We start from the raw sequence: 10,835 nt of genomic DNA on the forward strand, positions 1-10,835 counted from the left end.
TCATTGGTGATGTGAGGGTACAACGTAATCTTGAAGGCTTGCTATGAGATAGTAGATGGACCCCAGTGCTGTGTACTAAGTGCTCGTTTTGTCTTTTGTTCCTGGTTCTCCCCATCATTATGGGGTATGGGCAGAGACACAAATCAGAAAACATAGGTGATGCATCCAGATAGTTCTATCTGGACATTTTATTTTGAGTTTGGGGAAAATAGAGCTTGCATAGTCAGAGCAGAGCTGCTGGGAGGCAGAGCGAATAGTAGGGTCTCCCTCTCATTTGTCTTTAGTGACTTCCTCAATCCAGGATATGTACTTGTGAACATCGGTGTAGATGCCGATGTCCCCTCCCATGAAGTTTCCGACCTCGATCCCCTGGAGCCTGTTTTTGCAGATGACCGTTGCGACAGCCACTTCCTGCCAGAGACCGTGCAGAGAGGGGGAGGGAGAGAGAGATGTTCAGGTTTTCTCCTCAAAGGAGCCCTCTGGTCCCCAACTTGGGTGAGTCCTGCCTAGAGGTGGCATGCTGGGTCATGAAAGGAGTGATGAGTTGGGACACAGGACGCTGAAGTCATTCTCTGGCTTTGCTGTCATTCGCCCTGTGTGATCTTGAGACAGAGAAAACCCTCTGTAGAACCCCCACTTAAAATGAGTCAAACCCCATTTACTTGAACTAGTGAAGCCTGTTTCAGTTTGTGAAACATTTGGGCTTTGTTTTCAGCGATGCCCACTTGCACTTGCAGCCCTGAGAATAAAAGTATTATTAACTCAGCTATTGCCTGCAGCCCTGATGTGAAGAAAGACATCTTTGAGGAGAGCCCATTCCTGAAGAAACAGTGGGGCTTGCTGCAGCCAGATAAGATTCTCAAAAACTATTTGCAAGGATGAGGGCTTTCTATTTTTTTTTTTCTTTTCACTATCAGGATTAAGTGGTTAACTAGACACATGCACTCATGAAAGCTGAGCATGGAGGAAAGATTACCCCAAAAATTCGGTTGAACACTTTGATGAATTTGACACATAGGGAGTTCCTGTGTCTCCTTCCTTGTTCGCTTTCCTGGCACTCTCTGTCAGACATCACAGGGGACTGCAGGTTCTGGCGTAAGTCAGGGTGCCGGCCTGAGGGAGGACGGGAGACAGGAGCCCTCCTGTGCGCACCTGTCACACAGCCCTCCGACCACCGCCCGTCCCCGCACCTGCTGTTCTGTGTGTCTGTAGAAAACAAGGACTGAGAAACAGGGAGGAAGTCGTCCCGGAGGTGGTTATGAGAGTCCACCCTGAGGGCTTTGCGATAGCCTTTCGGTCTCTGTAAGAAGCAGAGTGCTGTTCCTGCTCTGTGATCAGTCCTGGCAGAAGAAGTGACCTGGCCCCGTTCTCAGGGGTCTCTGTGTGGAGAATGAGTGTGTGTGGGAGGGAGGGGCACAGTCTCCTTAGTGGGGATCGCACCTCTGACAGTGAGGACCCGTGTCCTCCGTGTAGTCAGATGGCCAGTGGATCTAGCTGCTGACACCCCAGAGGCTGGGGCATGGGACTCCCTGGGGAAGGAGAAGCTCTGGGCTTCTGACCACTCATGTAGTCTCCCCTCAGGCCTCCCCCAGTCTTCCTGCTCTCTTCTCAGCTGTGCGGACAGGTGTGCTCCTCTGGAGGGTCAGCCAATGCCCTTGGCTTGCTGGGGGAGGCGCACTCACCACTGTTGTCTCGGCTCCAGTCCAAACCCGAAAGCAGGCAGACGGTGCCTGGCCGGACGCTGCTGGTGGCGAGGGCAAGGGGCTGGACTTTGTGGCTGAAGTTGGCCGGCTTGGCCAGCTTAATGAGCATGAGGTCATCCTGGGGGTAGCTATTACTGTAGTTCCAGTAGCGGACGATATTGATGGGGCTAATACTCTGCTCTGTCCCATCTCGGACTCTGGTCCTGAAATTTCCCAGCATCACTTTCAGATTTCTGGAGGGAGAAGTGTTTGGAAGTGATCACTCTTGTTACCATCACAATCACCATCATCACAATCACCAGAGCTGGTATTGAATGTTACAGTGTGCCATCTGGATTCTGGGTTACCTCATTGACCACCCACAACAAATCTATGGAGCAGGTTCTATATTTAATCCTCGTTTTCAGATGGAGTCACAGAGGTACCTAAGAGTGATTTGCCCGCAGTCAGTGGTGGAGCCTGTAACTACGTGCTTTCCGGCAGTGCCCTTAATGTGCGGGGAGGGACGTTCTGCATGGCTCAGACACAGGTTTCCCTCCATCCCAGCTTCCCTCTGGCGGAGGGGAGAAAGGGAACGGGACGGCCTGAGTCTGAGATAGCTCCTGTTCGTTTCAGCAGATCACTCCCAATCCTGCTCTGTACCCTTGGGATGTGATATATGAGGATTAAATCGATGCTTTGGCCAGTAGGAAGCTCTGGAAGAAGGATGTGAGGTTGGAGTTTTTTTTTTTTCTTCTGAAGTTGGAAACGGGGAGGCAGTCAGACAAACTCCCGCATGCGCCCGACCAGGATCCACCCGGCACGCCCACCAGGGGCGACGCTCTGCCCATCTGGGGCATTGCTCTGTTGCGACCAGAGCCATTCTAGCGCCTGAGGCAGAGGCCACAGAGCCATCCTCAGCGCCCGGGCCAACTTTGCTCCAATGGAGCCTTGGCTGCGGGAGGGGAAGAGAGAGACAGAAAGGAAGGAGAGGGGGAGGGGTGGAGAAGCAGATGGGCGCTTCTCCTGTGTGCCCTGACTGAAAATCGAACCCGGGACTCCTACACGCCAGGCCGACGCTCTACCACTGAGCAAACCGGCCAGGGCAGGTTGGAGTATTTATCCTCCCCGCTCCCTCCCTGCAGGGTTGCTGCAGATTGGCTGTTGGCTGTGTCTCATGACCAAAGGTCATGGCTCATAGAAGTGGTCTCTCCATACACGATTCCTTTCTCTCTCCTTCCCCTCCCCCCACCGTTCTCCCCACTAGTACTCGTTCTCTCCTCGCCCCTGTAGGTCTAGGGGTAGTAGCTGCCCCTTTCCAATGCTAACTGGGAGTACCCAACTAATCCTTGTGTGTTTCTTAGTTCCCACATTCATACCTTTATTGTTATTCTTTTTAAAAAAAATTCTCATTTTTCTCTAATGTGGGTGCATCGTAAGTTAGCTGCAGGTCCCTTAACTTATAAAACACATTGCTATTGCCAGTTTTAAAAAAACTTGAAAAACTGATGAGAGACTGAGGAGGATACTATCTAGAGTAGGTTCTTCAGTGGCAGCACCACTGACACTTGGGCACTGGATGACTGTGTGTGGTGGGCGCTGTCCTGTGCATGTAGGACGCTCAGCAGCATCCTTGCCCTGGCACAGCCCTCCCTACCCCCAACTCCCCTGTGACAACCAAAAATATCTTCTGGCTTTACCAAATGTGCCCAGGAGGGACAGTTGCCTCCGCCTGAGAACCACGGATAGGGGATGAGGAGCACTCACGGTAAGTAGCAGTGAGCTGGCGCCAGCACCCACTGTTGGTTGATGAGGACACCCACGCAGGGGTTGAAGTGAGACTTGAGGTACGCCAGATAGGGGGCGTCATCTTCCTTCTGCACCGATGAGTGCGCGGAGAAAAATGTCCCTGAGAAAATAATACCCTCTGTACACGAGACATTCTTAGAACAAATGATACCATCAACAGTTTCATCGTTGAAGAGGAATATGTACAATCTTAAAGAAGTAATGGATTGGACAGCACATATTTGACATTTTTTTTCTAATAAAAATGTAAATTAAAATGACATACCATTTTATCTAATATTTATAATGATCTTTTTAATTTTTATTTGTTAGTGTTGATAAGATTCAATCAAAGAAAGTACAATGAGAAAAACTTTCATTCACTGCTGGTAGGTATGTGAATTGACCCTAAGTTTTTGAAAAGTGTAAAGCCAGTAGCCACGGCCACCATCACAGCCGCCTGGCCCATGCAGGTTCGCATTTGATTCGGACAGATGGTAATGAAACAATGGAGCCAATAACTGGTGGGCCATTAGCTTTAATCCTAGTTTGCACCTGGCAGGCAAGAAATACAGTGGGAAAACACTTCCCTTTCCATTCAGGGCTCCCAAAGCCACTGACTTATCCAAGTTTCCTGGAATCAAAGGTTTCTAGCTCACCAGCCTTATTCACTTCTGTTCCCCATCTCCTTCTCTCTGCACAAACTCTGCACAAACTGGTTTTTCCCTCAGCACTCTGCCATCTTGGCTGCTTCTCCTCTCCTCCACATGGCCTTTCTCTGCTCTCCTCTCTAATGCTAATCTCAGGAACTGAGAGAGAGAGCAAGCTCCAGGTCTGCCCCACTTTATAGTGTAGAAATCAAAACCTTTAATCCAATATACAAACAAGGAAGTCTTTGATACAAAGTCACTTAGGGTGGGAAAGGCTTAGTCTTAAAACTAAGCTTTAGGCTACAACGACCATACCTGCTTACAGCCTGTCCCCCACATCCAATGCAAACTATAAACGAGCAAATATATATATCATATTTACAAACTTATTTGACAAACAAAAGCAATTTAGAAATAGACGTCAAGAATTCTAAGTGGTCCTGTAACCTAATAGTCCTAGCCCCGAGAATCTGTTCTACTGAAATAATCAGATGTAGACAAAGATTATGAGTGAGTGTGGTTGTTTTAGCACTAGTTATAATAGCTAAACATAGGAAAAATAAATGTCCAATACAGCAATGCTGGCCACTGAAATGGAAAAGTACATGTACAAATGGACCATCATACATATTAAAATTGTATAAACAATATTTATAAATATTTAAAAGCAAAGTAAACATTGGTAATTTTTCCTCTAAGTTAAAAATAATAATTAAAACCAGTAAGTCAATTGTCTAAAAACAAGAAGCAAAAAAAAAAAAAAAAAATCACTTAAATGCAAAAATATATATATAAATAAAATAAAATCTGGGAGTAAACTCAAACCAAGCATGAGCATGTGTTGATGGAGATTATGAGTGATGTTTCTTTCTTTTTTTCTTTTTTAACATTTCTAAATTTTGTAATATGAATATATTTTTAAATAAGTGAATTATTAAAAAACCAAAAAACCTAGAAAAGTAAGGGAGGGAAGACTAATTCTAGTATCAGGAATAAAGTACTGTTCTTGTCTCTGTGGCCCTCAGTCCTTCTGGTAATCCACCCCTAGCCCAGCTAGGCTGCGTCTCACCACACACTTCTCTGTGTGATCCCAGAAATAAATGCCCGGGGCAGAAAGGTGAAGCATTAATGAGGATAAAAGACATTGAGCACCTCTACATGGATCTATTTATCTTCACTAGGGCTCAGTAATGTGGGTAGTAAATATCCCTGAGTTGATTGTAGAAATTGAAGCACAGATCGATAGATGAACTTGTCCCAGCCCAGACGGCTAATATGTGGTGCAGCCAAGGCAGTCAGCGGAGCCGGGGTGGGGCGTGTGGGGGGAGGTAGGGGGAAGCGCCTCCCTCAGCAGTAGATTCTGCCATCAGAAGAGCTTTATGGAAGTCAGGGCGTGCAGGAAGTAGGGCCCTTGTATTTGATCGTTTGTTCCCATGTTCTCCGCTCCCTGCATTCTGAGCTTTTGATGCCAAAATGAGCTCTGTCCTTAGGGCCACCCTGGGACTTGCCCAGTGGGGGATGAGGCCTACACTGTAAAATGATCAGGGGACACTCACTGCTGAGCGTTCTTCAAGGCGGATGTACACCGTAAACCACCCCACAGCTCAGCACTGGAAGAGTGGGCGCAGCTGGGCCTGAGCGCCTTTGGGTGGGGTGTCAGAGAGGAGAACCCTAATTTTGCTCGTGACTCTTTTTCTTGACTTTCTGCGCACCCTCCACACCTCCTGCATCTGCCTCACTCCATCCTACGTGAACCTATGCCTTGGGCCGAGTACAAGGCCATGGATACATACCCACAAGGACACTCAAACAGAAGATAGGTTTCATAGTCTGGTCTTTCCCCAGGTCATGTAGACGATCAGGTCAGTCTTCCCCTGGAGAACACCTGTGGAAGCAGTGGATACCGTTAGGCACGGGGCACCACGGGGAGGGAAGCCGCTCTTGACATAGACAGGAGGAGAAAGAGGGTTCCAGATACACAGGTGGAGGCTCTTCTGCTCCAGGGAAGATGGGGGACCACCCCTATTGGGGTCTTTCAGGGAAGGAAAAGAAGCCTGGTTCCTTAGACTTCTGTATCCGGGTTTCGCTACCTGCTGCCCCTAAGAGCCCATCTGGCTGAAAGCAGTTCAGCTGTCTGTGGGAAAGGCACTAGGCACGGGACTTCTAGTCCCCATGGGGTTTCTGAGGCCAGAGCGTGCAGTGGGGACAGGGTTCTGCACCTTAGCTCAAGAAGACAGTGTCCCCAGGTTTGCTCTGAACCCCCGAACAGTCACTTATACGTCCCCCTCAGCCCCTCCTTCCTTTGTTACACTGGCTCCACCCTTCCCTGGGATCCCTGTTTCGTCACTCGCCCCTCAGCATCATCACCAACTTGGCCTGGTTGCCTTGGGCAACAGCTTTGAGCTGAGGAAATGGAGAAATGGCCAGCATTCATAGAAAGACCAATCATTTTGGCATTTGGAGAATGGTTTGAATTCCAGATTACATCAGATCTAGGGTCTACTGTATGTCGCTGACAAGTAAGAAGGCAGGACCTCAAAGTGCTTTTTAACTTAATGAAGAGTTTTCTCAGCCAGTAACAGATTATCTCAGTTATCCTGGGATAACTGGGAGAAATCTTATTAGATAAATTTTATATGTACACTTATCATTCCTCCAGCCTCTCATATTCATTCATTTACCTGTTTTCTGTATTTTTTTGGAAGGGGTAAATGAATCTACTATCCGCTTGTTTGATTTCTTCCTTTTTCTCACCACTCAATCCTGAAGTCCCTCCCACTTTGAGGAATCTCTAAAATCCATCCACATCTTTTATCCTCACTGCTCTCATCCTAATCCAGGCGTTTTTTTCCCCCTAAAATGCAAATGGGCTCACAGTCATCTTCTTAAAACTCTTCAGTAGTTGCCTGCTGCCTAAAGAATGAACCCTGAGCATGGTTTGGGGCCTCCCCTCCTCGTCACCCATCTTTTCTCCCCTCTCGGACACTCCTCTTCCACCTGCCCACCCCACACACTGTTAAGGGCCTACCAAACTTAAGTGTGGGTTCTTTTGTTTTAATACTAATAATTGTTTGTATCACTTTAGCTTTTGAATTCTTCCTTTAGTTTGTCAATTTCATTTATTCATTTTATTTTTTTTTTATTTATTTTTTGCTTTAGGAGACTGATAGCTGATATGGACATTGCTCTTAAAAATAACTTTAGAATCCAATGGATGGATTGACAGATGGATGAATGGATGTTGTGTGTGTGTGTGTGTGTGTGTGTGTGTGTGTGTGTGTGTGCGCGCGCGCGCGCGTGCGCCAGTCAACATTTCCTTATGTGTTTGCAACTAGTTGTTATTAAGCCCTTTACCCTTTAGAGTTATTATTGATCCTGTGTACATGGGGAGACATATGTGTCCCCAGCCGCATTCCCCAGACTATCTCACTCACATTTATAGGACTCTAAGTCTATCATTGTTTCATTCTGCCGTCTGATTTTCTATCTAAGTACTATTCTTGATATACTATTTTGCCACCAAAAACAAATTTGAAAAAGGCAGCTACAGAGGACGTTGAGGGAGAGAGAGAGCACATGCAAGTGAGTGTGAGCAGGCCACGTCCGAGGGCAGTATAGTGAGAACAGATACAAAGATCTGACGGGAGCCACAGGGATGGGGATTGGCCGGGAACTTTCATTCAAATGATGTCTGTGGTTGTGCAATACGAATCCGTACAAGTGAAGCAGTCTGGGGAGGGGTGGGGGTGACAGATGCATAAAGGGGAGGGGAGTCCGTGTCACACAGAGGGGTGGGGACAGCTCTGCTTCATCCGAGTAGCCCAGAGTGGAGAAGGGTCAATGGGACATGTAGAGGGAGGGGTACAAGTCACACACAGTGGAGAAAGAACTGCTGAAAAGAACTGAGAGGCAAGGGCAGGAACTTGGCATGAATTTGAACTCCACAGAAGGTGCACTTGATTCCTATTTTGGACTTCTTTCCTGTGGGTGAGGTGGATAAAGCTCACATCTTTGGAACTCATCATCCCATTGGGCCTGTTTTACTTAGGCTGAGATTTCCACATCTACTATCCTCTTTTACACTGAGGCTCAATGCTGGAAGGAGAGCCCTCCAGACCACAGACACGCATAGCGTCCCCTCGCTCCGGTCTCAGCCTGCACCTCCTCCCAGTGTGCCGAACCCCTCGTACGTTACTGGTTCTGTCTCCGCTTCTTCGTGCCTGTCAGTTTCCACGACATCCTTATCTTCGCAACAGGATTCAGGCATTGACATGAAAAGTGTCCTCTTAACCTTGCTGATGGTGACTGGTGAGTATCTCATTGTCGAGTTGACTGGGACTCCGCTGGGGAGGCCGGGCTGAGGCCGAGGCGCTCATTGGAGAGGGGAGCTGGTGGATCGGGAACTCGGAAGTTTGAGAAGTAGGTGATACATTAGTCATTTTCTGTACAGGCTTGGCCATTTGTTGTACCTAATGAAACCTTTTTATCATGGGCTTAAAACCTCCTCTGAATGTCTGATAACCTCTTGGGCTGAAACCCAGAGACATGCCGGAAGGGAGGGTGAAGATAGGGTCCTGGAAGGGACCAGATGAATTTGTAAAAGACAAAAAGCAAAAACAGCAGACATTTTGCTATAATGTTCAAAAGAAAAAAGTAGGTTTTGTTCTTTGGGCTTTAAAACAGAATGTGTAATAATTATAATTGTCACCATCACCACCACCACCATGGAAGTATATACTTATATAGTACTTATATAGTGAGATAAGTATTATTGTCCTCATTTTATTGATGAGGAAACTGAGGCACAGATCAATTAAATAACTTGCCCATAATGAAATTAGTATGGCTCTGTAATTAGGCAGTAATGTTCTCTGACTTAGTATTTAAGTGGCTTTGGACAGATATCCTAACCTCTCTGAACTTCAGTTTTCTTATGTAAAACATGAGCAAAATGTCTGTCTTTTAATGATATATAATGCTCCTTAAACCTCCATCAGACTGAGTGTGGTTAACCACATTAAGTGCGGCAGCGGGGTAGGTAGGTTGTTTATCCACACAGATGAACCAGCAAGTGTGAAGGTCATGAGTCAAACCTGTTTAACTAAAAGACCACTTTTATAGCTGCAGTGCAGGGGAAGGAAGTGGATTGAGAGTTATATAGTAGATCCAGTGGAGGGTCTGCTAGCCTTGGTTTTGGAAATGAACCTGGATGTAATAGAAAGCCTCTAAAGAGTTTTAAATATGAAAGTTACATGACCACATTTATCATTTAAAAAGAAGTCAGCATAATCCCCTTGAGATTTTTTCCAAGTTGTGTCTATATTAATGGTGTATTCCTTCTTATTATGAGTATATTCCCTGGAATAGATGTGTCACAGTTGGTTTAATTATTCACCCATCGAAGGACATCAATGAATAAAGCTGCTACATTTTTGTGTGATAACATTTTTATTTGGGATACATTCCTCAAAAAGGCAGCTTCTGACCCTGTGGTAATTTTGTTGCATTTCATACTAAACTGTCAAGTTGTTTTCCAGATTGGCTGCCCCATCTTTACATCCCACCAGCAATGTATGAGTGAGACTATTTTTCCTACATCCTTGCCAACATTTGGGTTGTCATCATTTTTCATTTTAGCCATTCTCTTACCGTATAGTGATATCTCGTAGTTCTAATGTTTATTTACCCAGTGACTCATGATGTTGAATATCTTTTCTTTTTAAAATATCTTTTAAAGACTTTATTTATTCATTTGAGAAAGAGAGAGAAGGGGGGAGGAGCAGGAAGCATCAATTCCTGTGTGTGCCTTGACCAGGCAAGCCCAGGGTTTCGAACTGGCAACCTCAGCATTGAATATCTTTTCATGTGCCTATTTACCATATGTGTATTCTCTTCAGTGAAGTCTTCATTCTTGTCTTTTGCCCATTTTCTAATCAGACTTTGGGTTTTCTTAACTTTTGAGTTTGAGAGTATGTACTAGGTCAGATACAAGTCTTCTTTCAGATATGAGGTTTGCACATACCTTTTGTCCAAGTATGTAACTTGTTTTTAAACTCTCTTCTGAGGGTCTTCTGTGGTGTAAACCTAAACTTAATTATGATGAGATCTGATTGATCAATGTTTTATTTTATGGGCTTTGGTTTTAGTATCATGTCCAAGAACTCTTTGTGTAAGCCTCGGTCCTGAAAATGTTCTCATTTTTCTCCTGTAAGCTTTACAGTTTTATATTTAAAGCTATAATCCCTTTTAAGTTAAAATTTTGTATAACTTTTTCTTTGGACTATGGAGGTGCAATTGTTCTAACAATGTTTGTTGAAAAAGCTGTACTTTATTGAATTGTGTTGCATCTTTGTTAAAAATCAGTTGGGCATCCTTGTGTGTGTCTATTTCTGGATTTCCTGTCATGTTCCATCAATTTGTGTTTGTTCCTCTGCCAATACCACAGAGTATTGCCTTGACTACTGTAAATTTAATAAGCAGGTCTTAATAGTGGGTAAAGTGATTGCTTCCACTCTATTATTTTATTTTTAAAAATTGTGTTAGCCTGTGACTTTTCCTGAAAGTTTTAATTTTAGTTGCCATCATGATGACTAGTCCCAGAGCATCCCAGTTGACTTGTAGGAAAAGTCATGGAGCTGTAGGAAAGGCTTCATTACTAAGACTGTGGATGGAGCAAAGAAACAGTGAGATGTTAGGAGACAGGAACTGAGCAAGG

At 45.4% G+C, this 10,835-nt stretch overlaps 1 protein-coding gene across 2 annotated transcripts; it reads right to left on the reverse strand.

The window, feature by feature from the left end:
- Positions 1 to 270: 270 nt before the first annotated feature.
- PRSS37 (serine protease 37) lies at positions 271 to 5,947 on the reverse strand. 2 transcript variants are annotated; one of them, XM_066366188.1, is made up of 5 exons: positions 5,914 to 5,947; positions 3,450 to 3,591; positions 1,686 to 1,936; positions 977 to 1,113; positions 271 to 411 (listed from the first exon to the last, which is right to left on the reverse strand). In XM_066366188.1, exons 1-5 carry the CDS (start codon positions 5,945 to 5,947, stop codon positions 271 to 273), a joined length of 705 nt encoding a protein of 234 aa, XP_066222285.1. The 2 variants fall into 2 exon arrangements, with proteins under 2 accessions (XP_066222285.1, XP_066222283.1); XM_066366186.1 differs by having other exon boundaries at positions 1,683 to 1,936.
- Between the last annotated feature and the right edge of the window lie 4,888 nt (positions 5,948 to 10,835).

This window comes from Saccopteryx leptura, chromosome 2 (genome assembly GCF_036850995.1).
Source record: "Saccopteryx leptura isolate mSacLep1 chromosome 2, mSacLep1_pri_phased_curated, whole genome shotgun sequence".
Lineage (NCBI taxonomy): Eukaryota > Metazoa > Chordata > Mammalia > Chiroptera > Emballonuridae > Saccopteryx > Saccopteryx leptura.

What these genes read in the sequence shown, in the direction of transcription:
- PRSS37 (XM_066366186.1), bottom strand. Translation starts at nt 5,947, where the DNA reads ATGAAACCTATCTTCTGTTTGAGTGTCCTTGTGG. An exon ending in CTGTTTGAGTGTCCTTGTGG is followed by an intron (nt 3,592 to 5,913) that starts GTATGTATCCAT and finishes TTATTTTCTCAG; the next exon opens with GGACATTTTTCTCCGCGCAC. An exon ending in TGTTCAACCGAATTTTTGGG is followed by an intron (nt 412 to 976) that starts GTAATCTTTCCT and finishes GGTCTCTGGCAG; the next exon opens with GAAGTGGCTGTCGCAACGGT.